Source organism: Oenanthe melanoleuca, chromosome 14 (genome assembly GCF_029582105.1).
Source record: "Oenanthe melanoleuca isolate GR-GAL-2019-014 chromosome 14, OMel1.0, whole genome shotgun sequence".
In the NCBI taxonomy this organism is placed as follows: Eukaryota; Metazoa; Chordata; class Aves; order Passeriformes; family Muscicapidae; genus Oenanthe; species Oenanthe melanoleuca.
Window position 1 is genome coordinate 7,918,606 of NC_079348.1, and position 25,452 is coordinate 7,944,057.

The 25,452-nt window shown below is 54.2% G+C and overlaps 1 protein-coding gene across 1 annotated transcript in view; it reads right to left on the minus strand.

Moving 5' to 3' along the window:
- Positions 1-9,900: 9,900 nt before the first annotated feature.
- HS3ST6 (heparan sulfate-glucosamine 3-sulfotransferase 6) overlaps positions 9,901-25,452 on the minus strand; it is a 33,033-nt gene continuing 17,481 nt past the window's right edge. The window contains exon 2 of the mRNA XM_056502978.1: positions 9,901-10,566. Coding sequence (XP_056358953.1) covers positions 9,948-10,566 — 619 coding nt within the window. The 3' untranslated portion in view covers positions 9,901-9,947. The remainder of the gene's footprint in view (positions 10,567-25,452) is intronic.

Below are 25,452 nucleotides of genomic sequence, written 5' to 3' on the forward strand. Positions count from 1 at the left end.
CAGAGAGCGAGTTTAAGCACAAGATTTCTGCCGGGGACTCACTCGTGTGCGAGCACTCTGCTGAAGCGGGGCCAAATCGCGGCTCCTGCTGCCTGCAGCCGGATCCTACAACCCCGAGTAACAGCGAGAGTAACATTGATTCCCACACAGGGCTCTGTGCCGCGGGGCTGCCAAGCCCTGGCCCCGGCTGAGCTTTTCGTGAGCGAGCAGCTCCATATGGCAGCGCCGGCTCCTCACTCAGCAGCTCTCCTGCTGCCAGCTCCTCTCGGCCCAGCGCAGCAGAAATGTTCCAGCTCCACCTTCGCATTACAGTTACCTTTCCAAACCTGCCTGGATGAGCGCAGCGGTTCTGGCTGCAGCCAAGTCGTTCCCAGGTGGAAGTGTCTGCCAGGCCATATCCAGAGGTGTCCAGCCTTAGTGCCCAGCTCCTTAGAGCCCAGGGCTGCCACAGAGGTCATGGAAATGTCTCATTTTAATGCAACTCAGCCCTAACACAGAGCTGAAGCTTCTGCAGGGACACATCTCTGAGCTCTTCCCAGATAATGCAGGCACAGGAGAGATTTGGGACTTGGTCTGGGACAGCAATGGATGCCTCGTGCCACTGGTGTGCATTAACATCTTCTCAAGGCATAGAAACTGGGCAGAACTGAACTGGAAACCTCCATTTTTGGGGCACTAGATGCCTCACCTTGGCAGTTTTTCATTTATTAAAATGCACAGGATGCAATGCCTTGGCCAGAGGAGCTGCCCTTCCCAGTACCCCCATTCACCCCATCTCCTGGGAGGTGGCTCCCCCAAACCACCAGAGGCCCTTCTCAAGGACCAGCAGCAGCACAGCCCTCAGTGCCACCACCCAATGGCTCTGGGCATATGGCAGAGCCAGCAGGGACACCAGAAAGGTGAAAACCACACAAGTACCCAAATGATGTGCCCGTAGCCCAGGCAGTGCTTCACACACAGCCCCAGGTTAGCAGGAGCCCAATTTCAGCCTCAGCTCTGCCATGGCACGTGCAGTCCCTGCCAAATCAATATCTGTGTCTTCCTGGTGAATCATTGTGGCAGTGGGATGTTAATGGGGCACAGTGCTCGTCGTGGTGTCGAGGCTTTTTTTTGGTTTTTTTTGTCAACGAAGCAAAGTCATTAGTTTTCCTCCCCCTTCCCCCCCCCACCACCAGCCTTCCCAAATGCACAAAATGGGCTCCAGACCCACCTCCTACAAGGAAATGAGAACCAGCCCCAGAGGATCACCCAGCAAGAAGCCTCTGTTCGGAGATCTGACGCCTCTTCAAAGCCAGGGGAGCAAATGTGCTCCTACCTCCGCTGATTTATGAGGAACGGCTGCGTCACCGATGCGGGGGAAACGCTTAAACGCTACCAGAGGGAAGGGAAGGCAGCCCTGGCTGCCTGCTCTGAGCAACCCCGCTCTTCAGCAGAGTTTGTTTTCATCTAATTCGATCTCTATTGCATTTTAAAGGAAAACAAACAACCTGGAGACTGCAGCACATGCTGCTGGATGTTTCCCTCGCTAGGAAAATAAACAGCAGGGTGGCAGTGCTGATGGCAGGGGGGCTGTGCCAAGGTAGGCTCTCCAGCCAGCCTGAGACTGTGTCCCCACACACGAGGGGATGTGGGCAAAGCAGGTGGCTTCCCAGAAACCTCCAATATCCCCTCAGCTGGAGACAGAGGCAGCAGCACCCCAGGAAAGGCAGGAGCAAGGTTTAAGTGAGGTGTTTTTTTTCCCTTCCTTTCTGTGTTGAAAAATTCTGGGTGTAAATCGTTCTGTGTGCTTGGTTTTAATTTCTGCTGCTGCCCCACTGTTATTTATGCTCTTGCAATATAACAGCAGGCACACGGAGAGTGTGGTGTTCATGAAATACAGCCCAGTGCCCAGAGTGTTTATCGACCAGTGCAGTAAATAATTCCAACAAGCACAACTCATCCAAGAGAGCAGGGCCATGGCTGAAGGCTGCCCATCTGCCAGGGCCCTTCCATGCCTGCCCCAGAAATGCTCTTTTCAATCTAAAATGAAGCCAAGAAAGCCAAGTGCAGCTCCCAAGTGGGTCCTGGTGGCAGCTGTGCCCTGGGCTGGCAGGATCCTGGGGACACCTTTGCCCACCATGGGATGTTCCCAGTTCATGCCAGGAGGAATTTAACAGAAAGCAACTGCTTGACTGCATCCAGGCTGGAGCAGAGGCAGCCAAGGAACACAGCCACACCAGGAGCTGGACCTCCACAGCATCCCCAGCACTCCAGGACAGCCAGGAGGTCACTGCTTGAAATAAAAGCTCTCTGCAAGGACAGATTTGGTTTGATGGTTGAAGAAAAGGCAGCAGTAACAGCCCTGGATAAACAGTCACACAATTAGCATAGGTAATGTCTGTGGAATTTATTCAGCATCTGAATTCTTGCTTTTTTTTCCAGGGGAAAGGCCAGAGGGGACTCTGCATGATGCTTTCATACAGAGCTGGGTCTCTCAGCCGTCCCAAGGATTTCCCTAGAATCTTTCCCTGTCCTGCAGCACAGAGAGCCCTGCAAAGCCCAGCACAAGGCTGAATAGATTTAGTGCTGCTGCACTGGGACTCATTTATCTTCCCTCCGAGGTGAACCCACACTGTCCTCAAGGACGGGAGCTTAACAAGCAGAGAGGAAGATCTGAACCAGATCTTGACCTGATCTCAATCACACAGCTGTGCTGAACTGAACGGGGCTGATTTATGCCAATGTCCTGGCTCCAGCTCATTCCCAGCTCCCTCTGCCACCCCAGGCAGAGCTCACCCCACCAGCACCAGCCCTCCCAGCAGTCCAGTGCAGAGCCATGAGGAGACAGCAACACTCAGATTCCATCCTGGGACACTCACACAGGCATGGCACCACTGACATGGGCAGCATGATGTGTCCAAGGTGTCCAAGGGCTGCCCATCCCTGCAGGACATCAGTGTTTAGGGGAGATCTCCACACCACAGGGCACCTGTGGGACTGATGGAACTCACAGCCAGCTCCTCTGGGCTTTGCTGCCAAACTATCACTGCCCAGAGGGGATAACCTTGCATCAAACTCGTGTGTCAGCCACCAAGCCAGGCTGGGAGAAAGCCCCTGATCAGGGGCTGCAGGAACACTCCCAGTGCTGCTGAGAGCTCTGCTGGTCCCGGTTCATCTCAGGGCAGCAATTCCCAGCAGGGTGGTGCCCAGCACGCAGCACAAAGGACACTTTCAGCACTTTTACCCGTGGGCAATCCCAATATCCCAATGGCCTCTCAGCAGGGAGCAGCTCCTTCTGTTTAGCTGGAGTCTGAGACACCCTGGAAACCCGGAATTCCAAGCTGGGATCCCCAAATCCAGGCAGCATGAGGGGCCAGGGGCTCTGCCTCACTTTGCAGCACTGCCTGCACACACCAGAGCCTTTTACCATCCCAGACTCCTCTTGCTCCACAGGGAGACAGCAGCAGACACCCACTGACCCCATTTCCAGCTCAGCACCTGCTCCTACCCACACCCAGGAGACTTTCCCAGCCACAAAGAGCTGCAGCACCTTCCACTCCCTGCAAAACATCCCAGCACAAGTCACCCCCACACTCCTGGAGCTGGCAGGACTGGGGAGACCAGCACTGCAGCACTCCCCAGCACCCCAAGCTTCACAGATCCCGAGCACAGCCACTCCACCTTGGCTCACTCCCCATGCAGGAGCCGCTTGCCAAGTCCAGACTTGGATCTAGCAACAGACTTTTGTGCTTTGGCTGATGGATCCTGCAAACAAGAGCTTTAATCACTGCTTGCTTTTATGTGCCGAGAGCCAAAATTGTCTTGTTAAGTACAGTAAGTGATCAGTACTCGCAGCACAGAGCGTTTCAATGGCTGCTTGTGTGGGTAATTATTCCAGGCTTGCCTCTCTTCCCCTCTTGAGAAAAATTACGGAATGTGGAAATTATTGCGAAGCCTCTCCAGACTTGGAATGTTTTCTGTGGGTTACTTCAGCCTGTGCCTGGGTTTTGCTGCCTGCTTGTGCCCCTTGCTGAGGGATGCCCATCCCTGGGCAGGCTGCCCCAGGATCTCCAGGATCACACCTTCCACAGGCAGGTTCACACCTAGGCTTTCCTCACACAGAATAATCCAATACCTGTCCTAAAGGTAACAGGAAGCTCAGTCTTGGCTCCCCCTCCCTCCCTGAGCACAGCACTCATCAGCCAAGCCTAGCAAACATTGATTTAATTTGTTTTTCCCCCATTTTCCCCATGCATCCCTAAATGGAAGCGTGGATCCGTGCTTGGGACCCCAGCTGTGCCACGGCCCCAGGCAGGAGCCTTTCCCTCCCAGCCCTCTCTAATATTACACTATTAAAGTTGCCTTTTGGCTTTTATTAGGATTTTTTTCCAGAGATAAAAGCAGGCTGTAGGAGCAGAGGGAGCCCCAGCAATATCCATGTCCTTGGAGCTGGCAGAGTGGGGAACCTCAAGCTGGGAATGCTGTGGTGAGGCTGGGACACGCAGAGGAGGAGGAGGAAGAGGAGGATGGTGCTCAGCTGTGCATCCCTCAGCCCCAAATTGGATGAAGGGAGCAGGAAAGCAAACTGCAGGGATGCTCCCTGCTCCAGTGGTCAGGGGATGCTTTTCTGGAAGGAGAACAAAACACTCTCAGCACACTTGGAGCTGGCTTTGCATCACCTTCTCCTCTGCAAGTGCAGCTGGAGGCTCAAACCTCAGCAGGTTTCAGCACCAATAAATCTGGTGAAACAGGGACAGAACCCCAGAGTCCCCATCCCACTCTCACAGCCCGTGGGCAGCTTTGCTCTTGCCTCCAAGAAGATTTTGTAAAGGGCAATTCCAGCATGGAATGGAAGCAGGAAATGCTCTGGGAGGATTTGGGGTGAGCAGATAAAGCCATAAGAGAAGGGATAAATCCCCAAGAAGTTTCAGCAGAAACACCTCAGTGCAGGTTTATGTGCACAGCAGAGCCTGCCCCAGCTGGCAGGAGGGAAATGCTGCCACTCCCAAGCTCCTTTCTGCAGCTTCATTCCAGCAGGAGAAGCAGGACAGAGGCACCAGCTCCAGAGGAGCTCTGGGTGCCCCATGGCACCCCCAGCCCCTGTCCCAGGACCCCACAGCTGCACACACCTGCCCTGCAGGTGAAGCTTTGCCTCAGAGCTGTTCACAGCCCAGGGCTGGTTCCTGTCTCCAGTCTCCACCCCAGGGCTGGGTCAGGCATTCCCAGAGCAGGGTTTGGGTGCTGGGTGACACTCACTGTCCCCTCAGGGACTGCCACAGCCACACACCTCCCTCCAGCTGCTGCCTTAAAGATATTTAGGTGTAGCAACTAGCATAGGAAAAAAACCAAAAAACCCTTATCCCCTGGGAGGGTGGAGGGCTCTCCTTGTCCTCTCCAGCAAGGCATGAACCCGTTTTTCTCTGCCCCGTTTTTCCAAAGGGGGTGAGGCCCATCACACCCTCGCAGGGCTGACAGGAAGGGAGTCACTCCCGAGGAGCATTGCTCCTAAACCACTGCAATATGGCAAGGCAATGTTAACCAGCTGGGAAAGCTCTTTAAAGACCCTTAATTAAAGGCTGGCTGTTGCACGGGCCCCTTTCCCATCCCCACCAGGAGTGTTTCCCAGTTTCCCGGCCTCTCTCCCGCTGCCCTCCATCCCTCACACTTTCCTTCCCTCTGGCATCTGCCAGCAGCATGCTGTGGCTGCCAGGGGGGGTCTTCAGCAATCAGCCATCAGATGGAAGTTTAAACTCAGAGGAAAAGGGGAAAAAAAGGGGGGAAATTCCCTTGCTGTTGATTTCCAGGTGTGGCTATCAGTGCTGGGGCAGAGCTGGCTGTGCCAGCCTGGCTTGGTGAGCTGCACCAGCACTCCCAGCCACATAAACTGGGGAAAATGGGGCTGGATCAGCCCTTACAGCTCCATTCTCTCCTCTAATACCAGCTGTGGCATCGCCATGACCCACAAATGCTGCAGCTGTCCCCCTTCCCCCTGCCCATTCCATGTGTGCCCATTCCCTGGGGAAGGAGCAGTGGTGGCAATGCCCCATCCTCTGTGCCCCCTCTACCCCATACCCATGAGGGGCTCACAGTTAAGACCGGGGCTCACCTCCTGCCAGAAAGGCATCAATTTATTATTTTGTGTGATATTAATTAATTGAGGCAACACCTTGCTGTTTCAAATTGGAGCATTTGCATATGATGGCTTCACACAGTCACATTGCTGCAACCCCAAACTCCCTACAGCCCCCAAAAACAGCAGCCAGGATGCCCAACACCCCTGGCAGCAGCCCCTGCACCCTGCAGAGCTCAGGGAAATCCTGCAGGGAGCCTCCAGTGCCTCCTCCCAGCCTGGCAGCACCAGCCTCAGCTGGGCAATGTGGTGTGGGACAGGTGCCACACACCTGGAGCAGGGAATGGGGATGGGGATGGATGGGCATTTCCAGGGAAGAGCATGCCTTCCCCTGTTACAGGTTCTAAACACTCAAAATGAAATGTGGGACTGAAAATCAGCCCTGCTGCTCTCCTCATCTCCAGACCCACGCAAAAGCAGGGAAGTTTTAACTTCTTGCTATTGGAGCTTTTTTTTTTTCTTTCTTCCCTATTTTTGTTCTTTCCCTTCTGTCCTCCTAAATCTGGTATAACAGAAAAAGGAGTAAATAAAAAAATTTTGGAAAGCTTTTCCAGCCCTGCTCTTCCTGGCTTATGGAGAGGAATGGAGAGTGAGGCCCAGAGCACAGGAACCACAAAACTTTGGAGAGCTGGATTTTCAAAACAAAATTAGGTCTAGAAATGGAAACTTTGGTTAACTGAGATGGAGATGAAAACTTCATTTCATACTTGGCTGCAAAGCTGGATCTTCATCATCCTCTTGCTCTGGCACTTCCCCAACTAACCTGGTGCTCCAGAGACATTTTTCCAGCTCCATGAGCTCAGGGTGTTTTGCCATCATCCCCTGAGCAAGCAGCTGCCCAAACTCCCTCTGTCCCAGAAAACACCAGCACAACTCAGCATCCTCTTCTTATGACTTTATTCCCAGAAGTTTTGAGCGGGAAGATCCAGCAGTGACACCTGTCCCTGAGTTTCTGTGGGAATTTCAGAGCAATTCCTCCCAGAGCAGCTGTGGCGGCCCCTGGACCCCTGGAAATGTCCCAGGCCAGGTTGGAGCGCCCTGGGACAGTGGGAGGTGTCCCTGCCATGGATGAGCTTTAAGGTCCCTCCAACCCAAACTGTTCCAGGATTCCATGACCCTGGAGAATGAAAAGTCCCAGTGGAGAAATGCTCATTGAGCACTCGGAATTCCAAGGAATCTCTGCTCAAGCTGAACCCTCCACGACAGCCCGAGTGGGACAGGGCTGCTGTCACCATCCTGCACTGAAACACTTTTTTAGGAAGCACATCGCTCCACTGGAGCCCTTGAAAGCACCACAAACTGCACCGAGGTGGACTTAAGCCTGTGCTTGGCTCAGAGCAGGAGCCGGCAGATTTCATCCCCTTCCTACCAAAGCTGCTTTTATTGTCTTGATCTAATGAAGTGCAGACTTCACCTGGACAGAGCCATAAGTGGCACCTCTCGGAGGCAATGAATACAAATACTTGACCTCGTGAGCTGCGGGGCAGCAATTAGTTTAAGCAGGGGGTTTGTGTAACACTTCAAAAGTCTTAATCCGTGCGGTCAGCCCTGGCACGGTATTTGCCAGAACCCATTGAGTAGTCTTAATGAGTCTGCAAAGCGAGCTTTCAATACATTTTGGGTCGCTTCAGATGCTTTAAATGGCATAGTCTATATGGTATTGTGCGGCTTTAGAAAGGGCCGGGCTTTAAAAAAGTATGGTTCCCTTTCACAGGGCAGACAGAAACCATCTTTAGAGCCGGGACCCTTAACGTTTTGCATATCAATATGGCTGGGGCTGAATGCAGTCACTCAGCTGAGAAATAGGATCACTATCAGCGTTTCCAGGCTTTCACAGGCACTTGGGAAACTTTAAAGCCCTTGGTGGAGAATAATTTGGTCGAATGTCGTCGCTGGAAACAAAACCTAAACAAGCAGAGCGCAGTCCATCATGCGGAGCTGCCAGCGAGGCTGACAAGGGGCTCCAGCCGCTGCGACATCCCACCCCCGTGGGGCGGTGGCCGGGGGGTCACAGAGCTGGGGGGGACCTGGGGGGACGGGGCATGGGGTGCTGAACCCATCCCACCTCTGCTGCTGATTGTCAAGGGTCACAGAGCTGGGGGATCACAGACCTGGGGGACCCCACACTGAGAATGGGGTGCTGAATCCATCCCACCTCTGCTGCTGATGGGCAGGGGTCACAGAGCTGGGGGGACACAGCTGGGGGACCCCAGACTGGGAATGGGGTGCTGAACTCATCCCACATTAGTTGTTGATGGGGAGGGGTCACAAACCTGGGAGTTCACAGACCTGGGGGACCCCACACTGGGCATGGGGTGCTGAGTCCATCCCAGCCACAGCTGCATCACTCTTTGGACTGTGGGATTTCAGCCAGTCCTGGTTTCATCTCCTCTCACTCTTCCTTGGCAATACCCCACTTTCTGCCGGTCACACAGCCCCCAGTCTGTCACCTCAAGGGCCCCTCTCCAACACAGACTGGCATTTCACTCCAGCATCACCCCAAGCCTGTCCCTGCACGTGTCACTTGTCCTGGGAATGAACAGGAACATGTCCAACCTCACCTGCAGCATGGGACAGGAACCAAACCTCACCTGCAGGGGCACAAGGGAGGTGCCAGGACCCGGGAGCAGAGAGAGCTGTGTGGGATAAAACACCAGGTGTGGGTGTGAAACCATCCCAGAGCTGGGAGGAGAAGGGACGAGGCTCGTTGGACATCCCAGAAGTGGGACCTGCTTCTCTCATGGTACCAGGCAGCAAGGAGAGGAGAGGAGGCACCTCAGCAGCACAGGCAGCTCTGGGATGCAGGTTTGAGATGCTGCACAATGAAAGAAATCACAGCCAAAGCAGATTTGCAAATAATGCAGGGCCTGAGGGCCCTCCAAAACTCATAATTAGCTCATTAAAGACACAAATACAAGTCACTAATAAGATCTTAGAGGTTAATTAAATGTTTTCCTCATCTTTAATTAAGGGAAAACTAGTTAGTAAAGATTAAAGTAATTTCTGCAGCCTCACGTGATGACCCTCGATGGCTGCAGGTTTGGAAAACTATTGAGATTATTGAACTGAAAGGGGAGAGTTTGGGTGAATTGTGGAGAAGCTGCAATTTTCCTCCTGAGGGTTAGAAAGGCCTTGCTCTTCCAGCTGAGAACATGGCAAGGTGATCCACAACTACCTCTCCCTGGCATTTATTCAGAACTGCTCCTGTTTATTTTTTTTTACCTCAGCTGGAAATTCTTTTCCATTTACCAAACATCTCCCAGGTTTGTGGCTTGCTGCCCAGCCATCCCCTGGCCACCAGGGACTGTGTCACCCCCAGAACTTGGTTCAGCAAAGCCCCAGTCCTGCCTGCCCCAGGGGTTTCCAAAGGTTTTATTTGGGATGGTGGATCCATGATCCCCATGCACACAAACCCACGCTCCCACCTGCCACCCAGAACATGGAGATCACCAAGGTTTATATGGAAGAATATTTAATCTGCTCAGGGAGGGGAGAGGGCTCATCTGTGGTTTTATTTCTTAAATATTTCTCTCTACTCCAGAAAAGTCCATTTCTTGTCAGAAAAGGTCCAATATAAATTAGAACAACAGGAGGAGGGTGCTGGTGGAGTGGCCACAGGCATCTCTGGACCACAGTGACCATGAGCATCCCTGGACCACAGTGACCATGAGCATCCCTGGACCACAGTGACCATGAGCATCTCTGGACCACAGTGACCATGAGCATCCCTGGACCACAGTGACCATGGGAATCTCTGGACCACAGTGGCCATGAGCATCCCTGGACCACAGTCCTGGCAGCCCAGGTGCCAGCCCGGCAGCGTGCCCTGGGGATGGGCTCAGTCCCACCCAAAATCCTGCCCTGTCATCTGATAAAACTTCATGTTGAAGGGTCTGTAGAACTCCCGCAGGCGCTGCACCACCTGCCCGTCGATTTTGGGGTGTGGCCGCCCCTTGGATTTCCCCAGGCAGCGAGGTTTGCTCCCCCCCTCCGGCTTCTTCAGGCAGGGAAAGCCCTTGGTCTCATTAAAATAGAAATGTTTGTCCGTCACCACCCTCTGGAGCCCCAGGAAGTCCTGGACACGCCCCATCTCCCCGGCAGGGTCGCTGACCAGCCTCTCCCCGCTGACAAAGAGGAATTTGGAGAGCGGGAAGTACTGCAGCCAGTTATCCAGGTGCTTGGCGTAGATGCCGATCCTCACGGCGCTCCAGCTCGTGTCGATCAGTCCCGTGCTGAGGTTTTTGAAGGCCAGGGCCTGGAAGCTGGGGATGGAGGGGTTTTTGGAGAGGGTCTGTGTGTAGTCAGAGATGGCCCTGGTCACCGGGTTCCGCACCACCACGATCAGCTTGGTGTCCCGCGACATGTTGTGGATGCGGCGCGGCGCCTCCTTGGTGACAAAGTAGCTGGGAGTCTTCTCCATGGTGATCTGTCCCTCCAGGGTGCGTGGCATCAGGCTCCTGAGGAGAGAGGGGCACGGTCAGGGCTCGGCCATTCAATGGGTTTAGGCACAGAATCACGAACGGGACGGGACCGCTGTCAACGCGTCTTGAGCTGGTTTTTTATTTTTTTCTCATGACACGGTTGGGACAGCAGGAAGATGCCAGCAGCTCACGTCCTCAGCAACAGCCAGAGAACGTGATGTTACAACACACTTTTAAAACTTTTTTGACCAATCACAAAAAGCAAAAGCATATTGACAGCAGTTCCATCCAACCACTGTAAGTACACGTGCCTTGGGTTAAAACAATGCTTGCTTATTTCAAATACAATACCTGCTTGTAAGCCTTAAAATACAATGTACAGAGCTCCATTATTAAGCTTAGACCTTCCTAGTATCTTGCTAGATACACTTTTCTGCAGCTTAGAGAGTTATTCTAACCAAGTGTTAATACACAGGCCATTGTTCTATTTGTCCTTGCTTTCTACATCTCATAGAACTCTGCTGACATGCCTTATGCTTTCCTTGAAGTTCTGTCTCTGAGGCCCAAGACCCTCTGATTTTAAGGATTCCCACAGCATCAGGCTCCTGAGGAGAGAGGGACACGGTCAGGGCGTGGCTGCTCCCACCTGATGTCACAACGGGTGGAACAAACCCCAAAATCGGGCCAGAAATGCTCAGTGGCTTCCCAAGCACAGCCACATCTCCCCTTTCCCTCCTGCCCCACCTTCCACACCCCCCTGCTCACCTCCTCATCTTCAAAACCCTTCCCAGCTCCAGCCTCCCTGCCCGTCTCAGCATCCCCTGTGTCCCTGTCCCTGTCACTCTGCCCCACCAGCAGCATCCACAGGGCACCTGCAGGCTGCTGTTCCCCCTTGGAATTCCTTCCCAGCCCTGGAAATCCCTCCTGCCCTTCTCCTACCCCCACTTTCAGTGGGTGTTTGGCATCTCAACACAAGCTTTTTGGGATGGGGCTGGTTTTCATCCCTGCCTCCAGTCAGATTTCATATCCTGGAGGTTCCAACTCGCCCCGTGGGATTGCAGAGGAAAATCCCATCCCGGGGGTGATGCTCAAGCTCCAGCTGGGAGTGGAGATGCCCACCAAGGCTCCCTCATCCTCTGCCTCCAGACAGGGAGCAGTTAAAGCCAGAAAAAGACTGTTTCCTTTTCAAAAGAAAGGCAGAAAAAACCCTGAGGGCCCAGCCATTGTGCTGGGTAAAATTCACTGCTCTGATTGTTCCCTCGTGCACTTTAATGAGGCATTAATTGCAGCAGAAATTACCCAGCCATGTCACCCCGTGTGACAGAACGGGTCCTCCCTGCCACCAGCACAGGCACCTGCCCCGCTGCCCTCCACATCCTCCTCTTCCACCTCCAGCACGAATCACGAAATCCTGGAATGTCTGGGATTCATCCAGTGCCACCCCCCGCCGCGGGCAGGGACATTTTCCACCATCCCAGAGCGCTCCAAGCTGGCCTTGGACACTGCCAGGGCAGCCACAGCTTCTCTGGGAATTCCATCCCACTGCTGGGGCTGCTCCTGGCAGGGATCCGGGTCCCCACGGCGGCTGGGGACAGGGACAGGGCTGTGCTGGGGGAGTCACGGCTCTGCCCGGCAGCATCTGCTCCTTATGTAATGGGAAACGCTTGAGGTTTCTGGGATTTTTCCCCTGGACTCAGGAAGGAACACTTTATTAAAAGCATTTGCGAGCTGGGCCCCCACTGCTCCCTCCCCCAAACAAGAAGCAGAAGCCATTTGTGGCTTTTTCCCCCCACACTTTTATTATAATTTTTGCACAGTGCCAGCGTTTTTAGAGCCAATTCCTGTGCCCTCACCTGGCAGTTCAGCCTCTCTGTTTGCTTCCAGTGGGATGCCCCTCACAGATCCATGAATCCCACGGGTACTTTTCCCATCTTTTCCAGCTCTTTTCCTCCCCTCACTCCAAATAATTGCATTTACCAGAGGCTGCCTGGCAGACCTGCTGGGAATCCCTTTCTAATTCCTGCTGGGAACCACCTTCCCAAGCAGGGATTGGACCCATCCCTGTCCCCTCTCTGTGCTGGTCCAGAGCCAAAAAAACCCCAATGGATTGGGATCAATTGGGATTCACTGGGATCACACCACAGCTCCACCCTCCTGCTCCTCCACCTTCCCGGCCAGCCAAGCATCCTTAACTTTCATCCCAGTCACAAAATGCAGCATTTTCCATCCTGCTTCATCAGCTTCCTGAGGCATCCCTGCAGTGTTTCCCTGGATGCCTCCAGGATTTCTGAGCTCCTTCCTCATCCTCACCCCACCCCAACCAGGGCTGAGTCCTGTTCCTCAGTGGGCAATAAATTGTTTCATTACCAACAGCAAACTCTGGAGACCCTGGAGAGTCCATGTCAAAGCACAGCAGGCCCTGGACACCCCCAGGATGGGGCAGACACAGCCTCTCTGGAAAAACTCTCTTATCCTTCCCTTCCTCCTGCAGAGGGACATCAGGGCAACCACAGCTTAACTGCAATGTAATTAACAGAAGTTTTAATTAAAGCCTCCCAGCCGGGGCACCAGCTCCTGTGCCTGTTTTGGGGTGCAGGGACCTCCCATCCCACGGACATCCCAGGTATCCCTTTGGGAACAGCAGATTCCAAACATTAATTGTTCAACTCCTCCTCTTCCTCAGCAGCCTGAGCACTTCCAGCTCCTCAGAGGATAATTATGCATTTCACATTTTCATTAACGCCCTAATACTTCCCCTAAATTACCCCGGTTAATTATTGATAACACCCAGCTCCCTCCAGATCTGGCTTAAACTGGCAAAGAGCAGAGCCGGCGTTGTTGTGCTCCACTTTAGCCCAAACATTAGGAACTTTAATTAAATTTACATTAATTCTTATTGCCCTTAAGAGAGCACCATGGGAATGCCAAGCAGTGCCTGCAGGTACAGGACAGGGAGCCTTGGGAGGAACTGGGATTTCCAGAGGAGACTCTCTGCCCAGGAGGAGGGATAAAACCCTTTTACCTCTCTATTAAGCTGATAAATTTTTGGTTTTAATTAATAAAACAACTGGCACTGGAGAGGCATCAGAACAGGGGTTTTCTGTATGGAGACTTCAACACATGAAAATGCTTCCTCGGTTAAGGTAACACACAATAAATTCCAGCAGATAAAATGATGATAAAAATGCAGAAAGCTGCATTAAATAGTGATTAACAGCCACAGCAGGCAGGGAATCAAAGCAGACTTCAAAAACTGGGCCAACATAACTTTCCAGAGTTAATTGGTTCATGATTCCTGATGATTTTTGGAGCAGAACTCCTCCCAGCACCGAGCTGAGAGATCAGGGGATGCTCTCTCAGGAGATAAATGAGTCTCCAGCCCAAAGCATCCCTGAGTTATCACCCACGGCAGCTCCAGGAAGAAAATTAACTCTATCCCAGCCCAAAGCAGGAGAGCAGGACAGGCTCTGCCTCCAGTCCATCCCCTGGAACTCCAGGCAGAAATTTTCACATGGAGACAGCCCCAGTCTGTGCTGGGAGCGAGATGGGGGAGCCCAAAACCCCAGATCAACCACAGGGGGAAATGATGGGTGCTGTGGGGTCAGGGTGATGGGTGACACAGGGTCAGGGTGATGGGTGCCATGGGGTCAGGGGGATGGGTGCTGTGGGATCAGGGCTTACAGGTTCTGTCATCACCAAAAAGAGAAAAAATCGGGGAAAAAAACCCCTCTCCATCGCTATTTTTAAAAATGAGCCCTGACAAAAATGCCCAGACAAAAGGAGTGAAAGGCAGGGATTTCTGCCGGGGAGGGACATGGCTGAGATCTTTCTGCAGGGCACAGAAAGTCACTCTGTCAAGGCGCTGAGATGGACCTGGGGACGCTGGGGACAAAACCAGCGCAGCTCTGCCAGCCCCAGGCGGGGCAGAGGACACCCCACAGCCCCAGGGGACCCCCTTACCGTGGGCAGGGTGACAGGCAGCCGGGACAGGGCTCGGGGAGGGGGACAGAACGGGTTTTGTGTAAATGTAAAATAGTTTGGAACCGGGAGAGGAGCCAGGGCTCGGGACAGGTTTCCCCTGTGGCTGCAGACACCCGGTACCACCCGGATCTGCATATGAATCACGGCTTATCGCGGGGCTTATCGCAGCGCGGACGGGACGAGCCTGCCCTGGGGACAAGCTGCCCTGGGGACAAGGCTGCCTTTGTGTCCCCACGGCGGCTCTGGAGCTGTCAAACTGGAGCCAGCTCTGGAAAGTCGCAGATAGAGAGCTTTTCCTTGCAGATCAAATAGCAGCGCCTGGGCCGGGGGAAAAGGTGGGAGAGGGATGGGATGGGATGGGATGGGATGGGATAATGGGATGGGATGGGATGGGATGGGATGGGATGGGATGGGATGGGATGGGATGGGATGGGATGGGATGGGATGGGATGGGATGGGATGGGATGGGATGGGATGGGATGTCGGGAGCGGCAGATCCAGCCCTGTACCCCTGATTGCCACTGCTGGGGGACAGGGCAGAGCCCTGTTCCCCTCAAAAGGGGTGGCAGCCACACTCACCCAGAACTGGGCTGAACTGGGAGGGATGAACTGTGAAGGATGAGCTGGGAAAGATGAACTGAGAGGGATGAACTGGGAGAGATGAACTGGGAGGGATGGACTGAGAAGGACGAGCTGGGAGGGATGAACTCCCCAAGCCGCCCGGGACCAAATTAGCCCCCTTTCCTTTTGATCCTAATTACCGAGCTGTTCCCCCTCCCTTCCCCAGCAGGTCCTGCCAGTGCCCCCCAGCCGGCAGAGCCCCCCCAGCGCTCCCCATCCCCGAGCTGCCTCCATTATTTTTGATTCTTTCACCAATTCAAAAATATGCAAATGAGGCCGCGGCTTCCCAATCAGGCCTGGCCGGGAGCTAATTGGCTTTAAGCAGGGAGAGCTGAATATGCTGATGAGGGCAGTAACAAGGCTGCGATGCGCCTGCAAGGGGAGCCGAGCCCTGGGCTCCACCACGGGCAGACTGAGACACGTCAATTAACAAGCAGGCAGATAATTTATTAATGCTCCTTTGCACCCCTCTGCCCTTTGCTCCTAATTACAGTTTGATACATGAAACAGGAGGGGGTTTGGCGGGTCGTGCTCCCAGCTGGAGCATCCCCAGGGGCTCCTCCTGCCCCCCAGAAGCTCCAAATTCCCCCCTCACCCCATAGAGAACCACGGCTGGGGGGTCTCCAGCCCGCACAAAGGAGCCCGGAGCTCTCCCACCACCACACCATGGGGGAAATGGGAACTCTGGGTTGGGATTCAGGCGGATAAAGAGTCTCAGAGGAGGAGAAAAATGTGTGGATTGTGCCAGGGCTGGACTCTGAGCCCCCAAACCCTCCCCGAGGGGCTGCAGAGCAGGGGGAGGCAGCCCTGGGGTCTGGGAAGGGCTGGGAACCGCAGAGTTTGGGTTGAGAAGTGCCATCCAGGTCTGGAGATGTGGAGTGGAGGCAAGGGGAGAAGCTGGAGCCAACATTTGCATTTCGAATGGCACCTCTCAGAGTCACCGACACTCAATTATTAACCCCCACAGGAACCAGGGCTGCCAAACACGGCTGCTCTTCCCATCCAGAAAGTCTCCCACAGCCCCTGGTATCCCAGATTTCCTGGTAGGAAGGTGTGGAAGGGACCGTGTCTCCCCCCATCCCACTTCATTTCCCACAACCCAGAATTTCCATCGCATTTCCAGAACTTCTGTGGCCATCCTGCCTACATGGACGGCCAGAGGCTGCAGTCCTGGAGCTCCCAGGGACTCCTCCCTGATGGGATCCAAAACGAGCACCCAGGGACTCCTCCTCCCTGATGATGGATTTTGGATAACTCTGAGTGAAAACGCAGCTGAAGCCACTGCTTGGGTGAAAACAGGTGGGAAATAGAACAGCTCCATGAATCCCCAAAAATCCCTCAGAAAATGGGGGTTGGAAGATGCTCAGCTTGGTGGGGCACTAAATTCCCAAAAGTTTTTCAGAAAACGGGGGCTGGAAGATGCTCAATCATGACTGGGCACTGAATCTCCAAAAACCCATCACGAAATGGGAGCTGGAATGTGCCCAGCCAAGATGGGGCACGGAATCTCCAAAAACCCCTCAGAAAACGAGGGCTGGGATGTGTTTAACCATGATTGGGCACTGAATCCCCAAAAATCTTTCAGAAAATGGGGGCTGGCATGTGCCCAGCTGTAGTGAGGCACTGAATCTCCAAAAATTCCTCAAAAAATGGGGACTGGAAGATTCCTAGCCATAGTGGGGCACTGAATCCCGAAAAACCTTTCAGAAAATGGGGGCTGGCATGTGCCTGAGGCCAGGGCAGCCAGGGGGGCACTCCCAGCTCTCCATCCCTCTGGAACGGAGCCCCTCGGCGTGGCAGCAATTAGGAATGTCCTGTCCTGGTCCCCTTTGATTCCCGGAGGGGACAGGCTGTGGCAGGTGTCCTGCCTGTGACCCGGGTCAGCCGAGGGCTCTGATCTCCAAATGACCCTTCCCAGCAGTGCCCGTGCGTCCCGCTCAAACAGCTTGCAGATGAAGGAGCAACAGACTGGAGATGATTTATTCAGGAATTAAAGGTTCAGTACCCCTTTTAAAGGCTGTGCCTCGGCACTGTCAGCCTTCATTGCACACAATTAAAGGGCTTGGCCGCCCCAGCCCCCGCTCCTGCCTTCCAGGGGAAGGAAATCAAACAAAACCAACCCCCCCGAACGCCCCGCGGGGCTCTGCTGGAGCACTCGGAGCTCGGGGCAGGAGCAGCCCTGAGCTCCAGCCTGGGAAGCTGCTCCAGCTCCGGGCTCTGCTCGGGATGGGGATGGAGCTCAGGGTTTGGTCCCCGCTCTCAGGAGGGGATGCTCGGGGTTGGAGCCCTCGTGGCTGGCGGTGCAAAGGCTGTTCCTGCAGCTGGAGCTGCACCGGGGAGGATTCACCCCTCCTGGTTATCCCCACTCCTCTTTATTCCTCCTCCTGGTTATCCCTTCTTCTCTTTACTCCTCCTCCTGGTTATCCTTTCTCTTTATTCCTCCTCCTCTTTATTCCTCCTCCTTGTTATCCCTCATCCTGGTTATCCCTTCTTCTCTATTCCTCCTCCTGGTTATCTCTTCTCCTGGTTATTCCTCCTCATGCTTATTCATTCTCCTGGATATTCCTCATCCTAGTTATTCCTCCTCCTGGTTATCCCTTCTTCTCTTTATCCCTTCTCCTGGTTATCTCTCCTTCTCTTTATTCCTCCTCCTGGTTATCCCTCCTCTCCTCCTCTTAATCTCTCGTTCTAGTTATCCCTTCTCCTCTTTATTCCTCCTAATGCTTATTCCTCCTCCTGGTTATTCCTTGTCCTGGTTATCCCTTCTCTTCTTGATATTCTTCCTCCTGGTTATTCCTCGTCCTGTTTTATCCCTTCTCCTTATCCCTCATCCTGTTTTATCCCTCCTCCTGGTTAGCCTTTCTCCTCTTCATTCCTCCTCCTGTTTTATCCCTTGTGCACTGAAGTGCTGCAAACTCCATCCGAATTCCAAGCCAGGCTCCGGTTTCCCTTTCGCACCCGAGCGGGGGGATCGGGATAAAACCCGGTCGGGATGAATTCTTCCCTTCCGAGCCGTGAGAGCTGCGGGGAGCAGCAGGAATTCAATGAAAAACTTCCTTCCTCTTAGGAAAGAAAGGGAAGAAATCAGCTGGCAGCAGCGCTGGGATAATCCCTTTCCAAGGCAGTAAATTTTCCTGCAGCTCCCCCGGAAAGTAATCCGGCGGATTATTGCACCTTTCAGCACGGGCAGCCTTTAAACAGCCTCTCCCCTCCCCGTGGATCTGCTGCTTTATGACCTGACCCGCTGTCTGAGCAGGGGGAAACACAAATTACCCTCCTCTGAACCTGCCCTACAGACACTGGTGACAGATTTTATCCCCCTGGGAACTGGGATCCTTGGGAGCACCAATAAATAAGGAAAAATTGCACTTGGAGCTGCTGGGGAGGGAAGGGGACCTCACTAACCTTGATTATCCCAAGGTTTCTTTAAAAAAAAGTCAGAATAAAAAACCCTGAGACTACTCTGGCTAAAGCCCTTGTTTTCAATTACAAACTTAAAAATTCCACTGATTAGTTCTCACTAAATTATCCCCTCACAGCAACAGGCTGGTCTTGCCTGGTTTCCAGCCTCGATGGAGGAGAGCACAGGAAAAGCATAAAAAGGTCACAAAAATCCTTGGGGTTTTCAGGTTTACAGTTACATGGAAGCCGAAATAAGAATTCACTTCCTGATGCTTGGCTGAGCAGAAGGAAAAGAAAGGGACCCTTTCCACTATCCTGGACACTTCCAGGGATCCAGGGGCTGTGGATACTGGTGAAAGCCAGGGAAAAAGCAGCCTTGGATTTTCTCAAGCTGCTCAAACAAAATATAAAAGAAAGAACTAATAATAGAGATGATGCACCTGCAGGTGTGTGGGAGACGTGATGTTTTGGTGAAGGAGTGTTTACCAGGGTGTCACCTTCCTTGCACCAATGGAATCACCCCTATCCTTATCCACCATCTACTCTATAAAATTGTCGTTTGATTATTTAATAAGGGGCTTTTTGCTTCTCTTCTGCATGAAGGAAGTATTGTTGCTCCATCCTTTTTGCCACTCTCCCATCTCGGTAGCCACAGGGGCAGCCACAGCTTCTCTGGGAATCCGTGCCATGGATTAATTCCCAATATCCCACCCCTGCCTGTCCCCGGGAAGCCATTCACCCTGTCCTGTCACCGCCGCTCCAAGTGCATCCATCCCTTGCTGCCACGTCCCGGGGGAGGCACTGCCAGCCCAGGGGCACCGCAGAGCCACAGGCTCTCAGCTAATTAGCCCAGCCTAATTAACCAGGGCACAGCGCGGGTGGCAGGACCCACATCCCGTCTCTGCTGTCCCAAATCCCGGGTGCAGGCGAGGGGCACCCGCAGGATTCCTGCCCGTCCTGCCCATCCCTGCCGCAGGTGCGGGAGCAGCGGGAGCCCAGGAGGGAGGAAGGAAGGGAGGAAGGAAGGGAAGGAGGAGGAGGAATAATCCACACATGTCGGCCAGAGCTGGCCAATTGACAGCTGCCCTGATTTGATCAGCAGCTGCTGACGAGGCATCAGACAAGTCCCCAGAGCCATGAATAATTTCAGGGTATTTGTGTTTATTTGATCTCAGTATGGGGCGGCCCCGGACCCTGCGGAGCCACGGGGAAGGGACAGCCAGGCTCTCCAGATGGTCACTCCAAGGCCACCCTGCCTGTCCCCTGGCTGTCCCCTGCCTGTCCCCTGGCTGTCCCCTGGCTGTCCCCTGCCTGTCCTCCTCGTCCTGCTCCTCACCCTCCTCCTGCACAGCCAGGGGGAGAAGGGAGGGACTCCCCAACAACTTTCAGGGAATAGAAAAGATCCCCCCCATCCTCATGTGACCCATCCCAACATTTTCAAGTCGTTTATCCGTTTCTCCTCTTTTAAAGGGACAAAAATGATCACTTTGTGCTTTCTGGGCTCAGATGCCACGTGCCACGGCCACCAGGTCCTGTTGGCATCACCAAGGCTCAGATTTTGGGAAGGAATTAATCACGGCAGGATCTGATGCTAAGAAATCAAAGATGTGACGGGGAGCCCTTCCCCTGCATCTCCCCCACCTCCATGAGCTGATCTATGCCTGCATCTCCTGGAAGCTTCTCCAAAAACACTTTCCCAGTCTGGCTGTGCTCTGCTGAACAAACACCAAATCCTGCTTGAAATCCTGAGTGAAACTTCAGCTTTGAACCAAGCACGAGCTGTTCTGAAGGGCTTCCAAAACTGCCTCATTTCTACCTCAGCAAACATCAACCAGGGCTGGCACTGGAGCCCTGGGGATCCAGCAGCACCAGCTCCAGGAACAGATTTAAGCTCTCTTGGCCAGATCCACAAAGGAATTTGGGAGCACTGAGATCAGCAGTGACTCTGCACCTCAATCCCCCCGTGAAGGGGATCCCCCTCACCACCCACCCCAAACCCCAAACTGAGCCAGTGCCTCGTTCTGCTCTGGTCCCCCTCCCTCCATTCCATCCTGCCAGGAGCATTCTTTCTTTGGGGACACCCTGTGCTCTCCAGCACCAAACCCTGTTTGGGGACACCCTGTGCCAAATCCCTGTTTGGGGACACCCCATGCTCCTCAGCACCAAATCCCTATTTGGAGACAATCCCCTGTTTGGGGACACCCTGTTCCAATCCCCTGTTTGGGGACACCCAGCACCAATCCCCTGCAGCTCTGGACCCCCAGCCACAGGGGCTGAGCAGGAGATGCCCCGGGGGGACAGGAGAGGGGACAGAGCCAGCAGTGCCCTCGCCACGTGGCCGGCTCTGTGTGACCATCAGCAGCTCCAGAACACCCCAAAGCCAAGCTGGAGCTGTGGGGATTGGCCTGAGGGAGGGAAAGTCAATCTCAGGGCAATTTGCTGAGCTCAGACAAACCCCTGGGGGCTCCAGGCTGGTTCCAGGGCTGGCAGAGGAATGGCATCACCTGCAGCCCCGCTCTTGGCTGGGCACAGGGACCCTCGGGGGCTGTGGGGTCCAGGGCAGGGAGCAGATGTCCCACAGACCCCGTGGGCACTCAGGGCAGGGCAGGAGGGGGCTGGAGACAGCGATGTCACAGCTGCACAGGGCAGGAGGGGCTGAAAGGTGCTGAGGCAGCAGTGGCAGAGCCCAGGCACACGGGATCCAGGCTTTCCCCTTTTCCCAGGGCTGCTGTAATGCCTTTGACAGCTCGGGCAGGTGATGGAGGGGCTGCTGCTGCCAGCTCCTGGCAGGAACCTGATGGCCTGGAAGTGGCAGCAGCTCTGCAGAGCCCCAGCTTGGCCCCAGGTTCATTCATCCAAAAGTGACAACCTCCCTGAGCCCTGGAGGAGTCACCTGCAAGGACACAGGGACCAGGAGTGCCCAGCCCTCATTGCCACCTTCCCAGGCTGAGCAGGGCAAGGAGCCACAATTGCATCTCAAAACAGAAAGATTTTTGGTTTCCAAAATCTCCCAGGTGAAAACCATCCCCTTGTCCCCCTCCCCAGCATCAGCCAAACCCCCAGCTCAGAGCCTCCTCCTCCCCTCTGGGGGCTCACAGGGAAAATGTCCCCAAACCCCTGTCCTGGCCACATCTCCACACTCAGCTGCAGGTTCTGGCTCTCCACAGACACATCCCACACGAGTCCCAGCTCAGGATGGCTCCAGGAGCTCATCTGTCCCCCCTCCTCCAAAACCCCAGAACTGGGAATTTTTGGTGTTTGTCTCGGGTCTGATGGGATGGAAAAGAAAATGCGTCCAGTTTTCCACAGAAACAACAAAGATTCCCCATTCCCCATCTGTGTCAAATTTGTAATCCAGCCTGAGGGAAGATGGGAAACAAATTTAGCTCTTTTTTTTTTTTACTATCAGAAAAAGCCTCATTTCCTGGCGAGGAGCTCTGCCCACAGCCTGGCAGGGCTGGGAGCCACCATTCCCAAACTTCTCTGTGCCATCCCATCCCATGGCAGGAGCCAGGAGAAGGGAACTGGGAGAGGAGCCCTGGCACAGAGGGAATGTTTCTGCTCTCCACCAACCTGCTCTGCCTCTGCCAGGTGTGTGCAGGGCTTCCCTGCAGCCCCCCACACAGAACCCCGCAACTGCTGCCTCCAGAGGTGGGGGAGAAGCCCCAAAAACCCAGCCAAGGCTTGGGAATGCTGGGGATGCTCTGGGAGCCTCCTCCCCCTCACACCAGGCTCAGCTGGTCCCCAGGAGAAGGAAATCTCCCACCAGGAGGGAGCCAGGGGTGGATTACGCACTTTGCTGCATAAAAAAAGGAAAGATGTTCCTCCAGCTACGGAAAAAGGATTTGTGGAGATATTGGGAAGGCACAGGAATGTCCCAGAGTGGTTGGACAGGGTTTGGAGCAGCCTGGGACAGTGGAAGGTGTCCATGTCCTTGGCAGGGGTGGCTCTGGGTGGGCTTTAAGGTCCCTGCAGCCCAAAGCACTCTGGAATCCAGGACATGGATGTTTCTGCAGCTCCCCAAGCCATGGGCAGCTCCCAGAGCTCTGGGGGAGCCCCAGGTGATGGAGGTGGGGGCTCCATCCATCCTGTCACTGCTCCCTCCCTCCCTCCAGAAGAACAACTGGGAATTCTCTAACAAAACAGCTTTTTGTTTTTCCACTGGAAAAGCTGCAGTTTGTGGCAGCTGGAGCTATTTGTGGGAAACAACTGGATTTTGCTTATTTTTAGCCTGGTTTCCTAAGGAAGTGTGGCTTGGGCAATCACACACTCTGTCTGTCTGTCTGTCCAGCTGTCTGCCCTGTCAGATCTCACCAGCCCATTCCAGCCAGAGCTGGTGGAGGACGAGGATCAAAACCAGGAATTTCTGCACATTTCCATGGAAAGCTGCAGCTGAGTGGTGGCCAGGACCCTGAGCACTGCCCATGGCTCAGGGGGAGGCAACTCCAGCACAGCCCAGCCCACACCAGTCCCACCAGTTCAGGCTCCCCAGCTCCCAGTCAGTACCAGGTGTCTGTGCAGGAAGGTTTGTGGGGGGGAGAGAATGCACCCTCTGCACCTAAATCTGCTCTGGAATTTGGACAGACCTCAGTGCCCTTCCCAAAAACCCTTTGGGGTGTCCTTGTCCCCCACCCTGATCAGTTCCCCACCAGGAGAATCCTCTCTGGGGCCAGGACTGGGCTCTGCCACCTCTGGGACATCAGGTATCCATCCCAAATCCTGCCCCACATCCCAGGGAAGGGCCAGTCTCCAGGGACTCTGCTGGTCTGTGCCCACTCTGCCTTTTCCATAGGGAAAACAATGAGGAAGTTCCCAGCACATCCCAGCCTCAGATGTGAGCTCTTCCCAGTGAGGAAAACACCCTGGGATCGGGAAAATCCATGTTCCCCATGAGGAAAACACCCTGGGATCAGGAAATCCATGTTCCCAGTGAAGAAAATACTCCAGGGTCAGGCAAATCCACGTTCCCAATGAGGAAAATACTGCAGGATGAGGTAAATCCATGTTTCCAAGGGCTCCTCCCTCCCCTGAGCTCGGCACAGGACCATGGACACTCACTTCTCTTCTTCTACATCACTGAGAGAGGTTTGGTGAACCAAAATTCCAACAATTCCAGCAGCCAGGAGGCTGAACCCATTCCCCATCTCCCACAGCCCCTCCATCTTTAACTCAACACTTCAGGCTGTGATGGATGAGCAGAGGGATGATGGATGGGAGCCTGAGCTGATGGGAACATCGATCCCAGCATCCCTGGGCAGCCCCTTTGGGCAGCAGAGCCCAAGGAATCAGGCAGCCAAGGCTGGAGCCAGCCTGACAGGCTGAAGGGAAAATTCCTTCATGGAAATGCTGCCCAGGGCAGGGGTGGAGTCCCCATCCCTGAAGGGATTGAAAAGTTCTGTGGATGTGGCACTTGGGGACATGGGGGGTGGTCCTGGCAGGGCTGGGGAATGGTTTGGCTTTTCCAACCTCAGTGATTCCAAGGGATTCAAAGGACTGGAAACTCCAAGAGATTCAAAGGACTGGAAATACCAAGGGATTTAAAGGCTGCAGCAGCTTGAACATCTCTGCTGAGGATATCACAGATATCACAGCCATGGATTCAGGAACAGCAGTACAGTTTGGGTGTCTGATTACACCCACCTAAAAACATCCCCTAAAAACAGCTCCCTGTGCCTGCCCTGGATCCCTGCAGTGTCCCAGGCCAGGCTGGACAGGGCTTGGAGCAGCCTGGGATGTGGAAGGTGTCCCTGCCATGGCAGGGGTGGCACTGGGTGGGCTTTAAAGTCCCTTTGACCCAAACCTTTCCATGATTCCATGATTCTATGGATTCCCAGAGCCAATCCCACCCCAGCCAGGATCAAGGCAATGATCCCACACTTCTGTGGGGTCAGTGGGATCAATGATCCCGCACTTCTGTGGGGTCAGTGGGATCAATGATCCCACACTTCTGTGGGGTTAATGGGATCAATGATCCCACACTTCTGTGGGATCTGTGGGATCAATGATCCCACACTTCTGTGGGATCTGTGGGATCAATGATCCCATAATTCTGTGGGGTCAGTGGGATCAATGATCCCACACTTCTGTGGGATTGCCACTTCCCAGGAAGCCCAGGCAGTGCCCAAGCAGGACCCTCGTGTGCTCTGTGTCCCTGGGATGTGAAGGGGAGGGATCTTCCCAAGCCCAGCAGCTGCTGCAGGACCACGATTTTCCCTTTTTTCCCTCTTTTTGAATGCAAGGGAAGGAAAATGCGGGTCTGTCTGGAGCTGTGGAGAGGCAGGGGGCCAGGAGGCGTTGCTGCCCCGGCGCCACGGAGAGGCTGCAGGACACTGGGGGCTTGTTTGCTGCTGGAGCCCTGCAGGGTGGGATGGCCAGGGCTGGCAGGAGCAGTTCCCAAATCCTCCCTCCGCTGGTGGCAGCCCCCCCACCCGTGGGACATCTCCTGCAGCGTCCCCATCCTCATCCCTGGGGATGGGGACACAGAACCTGCTGGGATTATCCCGGATTCTCCCAGTTTTGGGCTCCGCTCCCCCCATTCCAGGCTGGGAAGGGAGGCTGGATGGTGGGAACTGCACTCAGGTGTCCTGTGGCTCCAAATTTCTCCCTAAAAATGATCCAGGAAAGACTTGGGATCAGAATGCTGGTGCAGGGCATGAGCTGGGATCACAGAATTGCTGTGATCCCAAATCAATCCAAGCCTCCCCAGCACTGCCAAAGCTGTTGTTGGATACTGCTGGGAACCAGGGAAAAAGCAGCCTGGAGCCTTGGGTTTCTCAGGAAATGAAATTATAACAATGATTAAACACCTGCAGGGTGTGTGAAAGATGTGATATTTTGCAGAAGGTGTGTTTTCAAAGAGATGTTGCCTTCTTGGACCAATGAGCCTTTTCTATTCTGTTTTACACGAGCTACCCTATA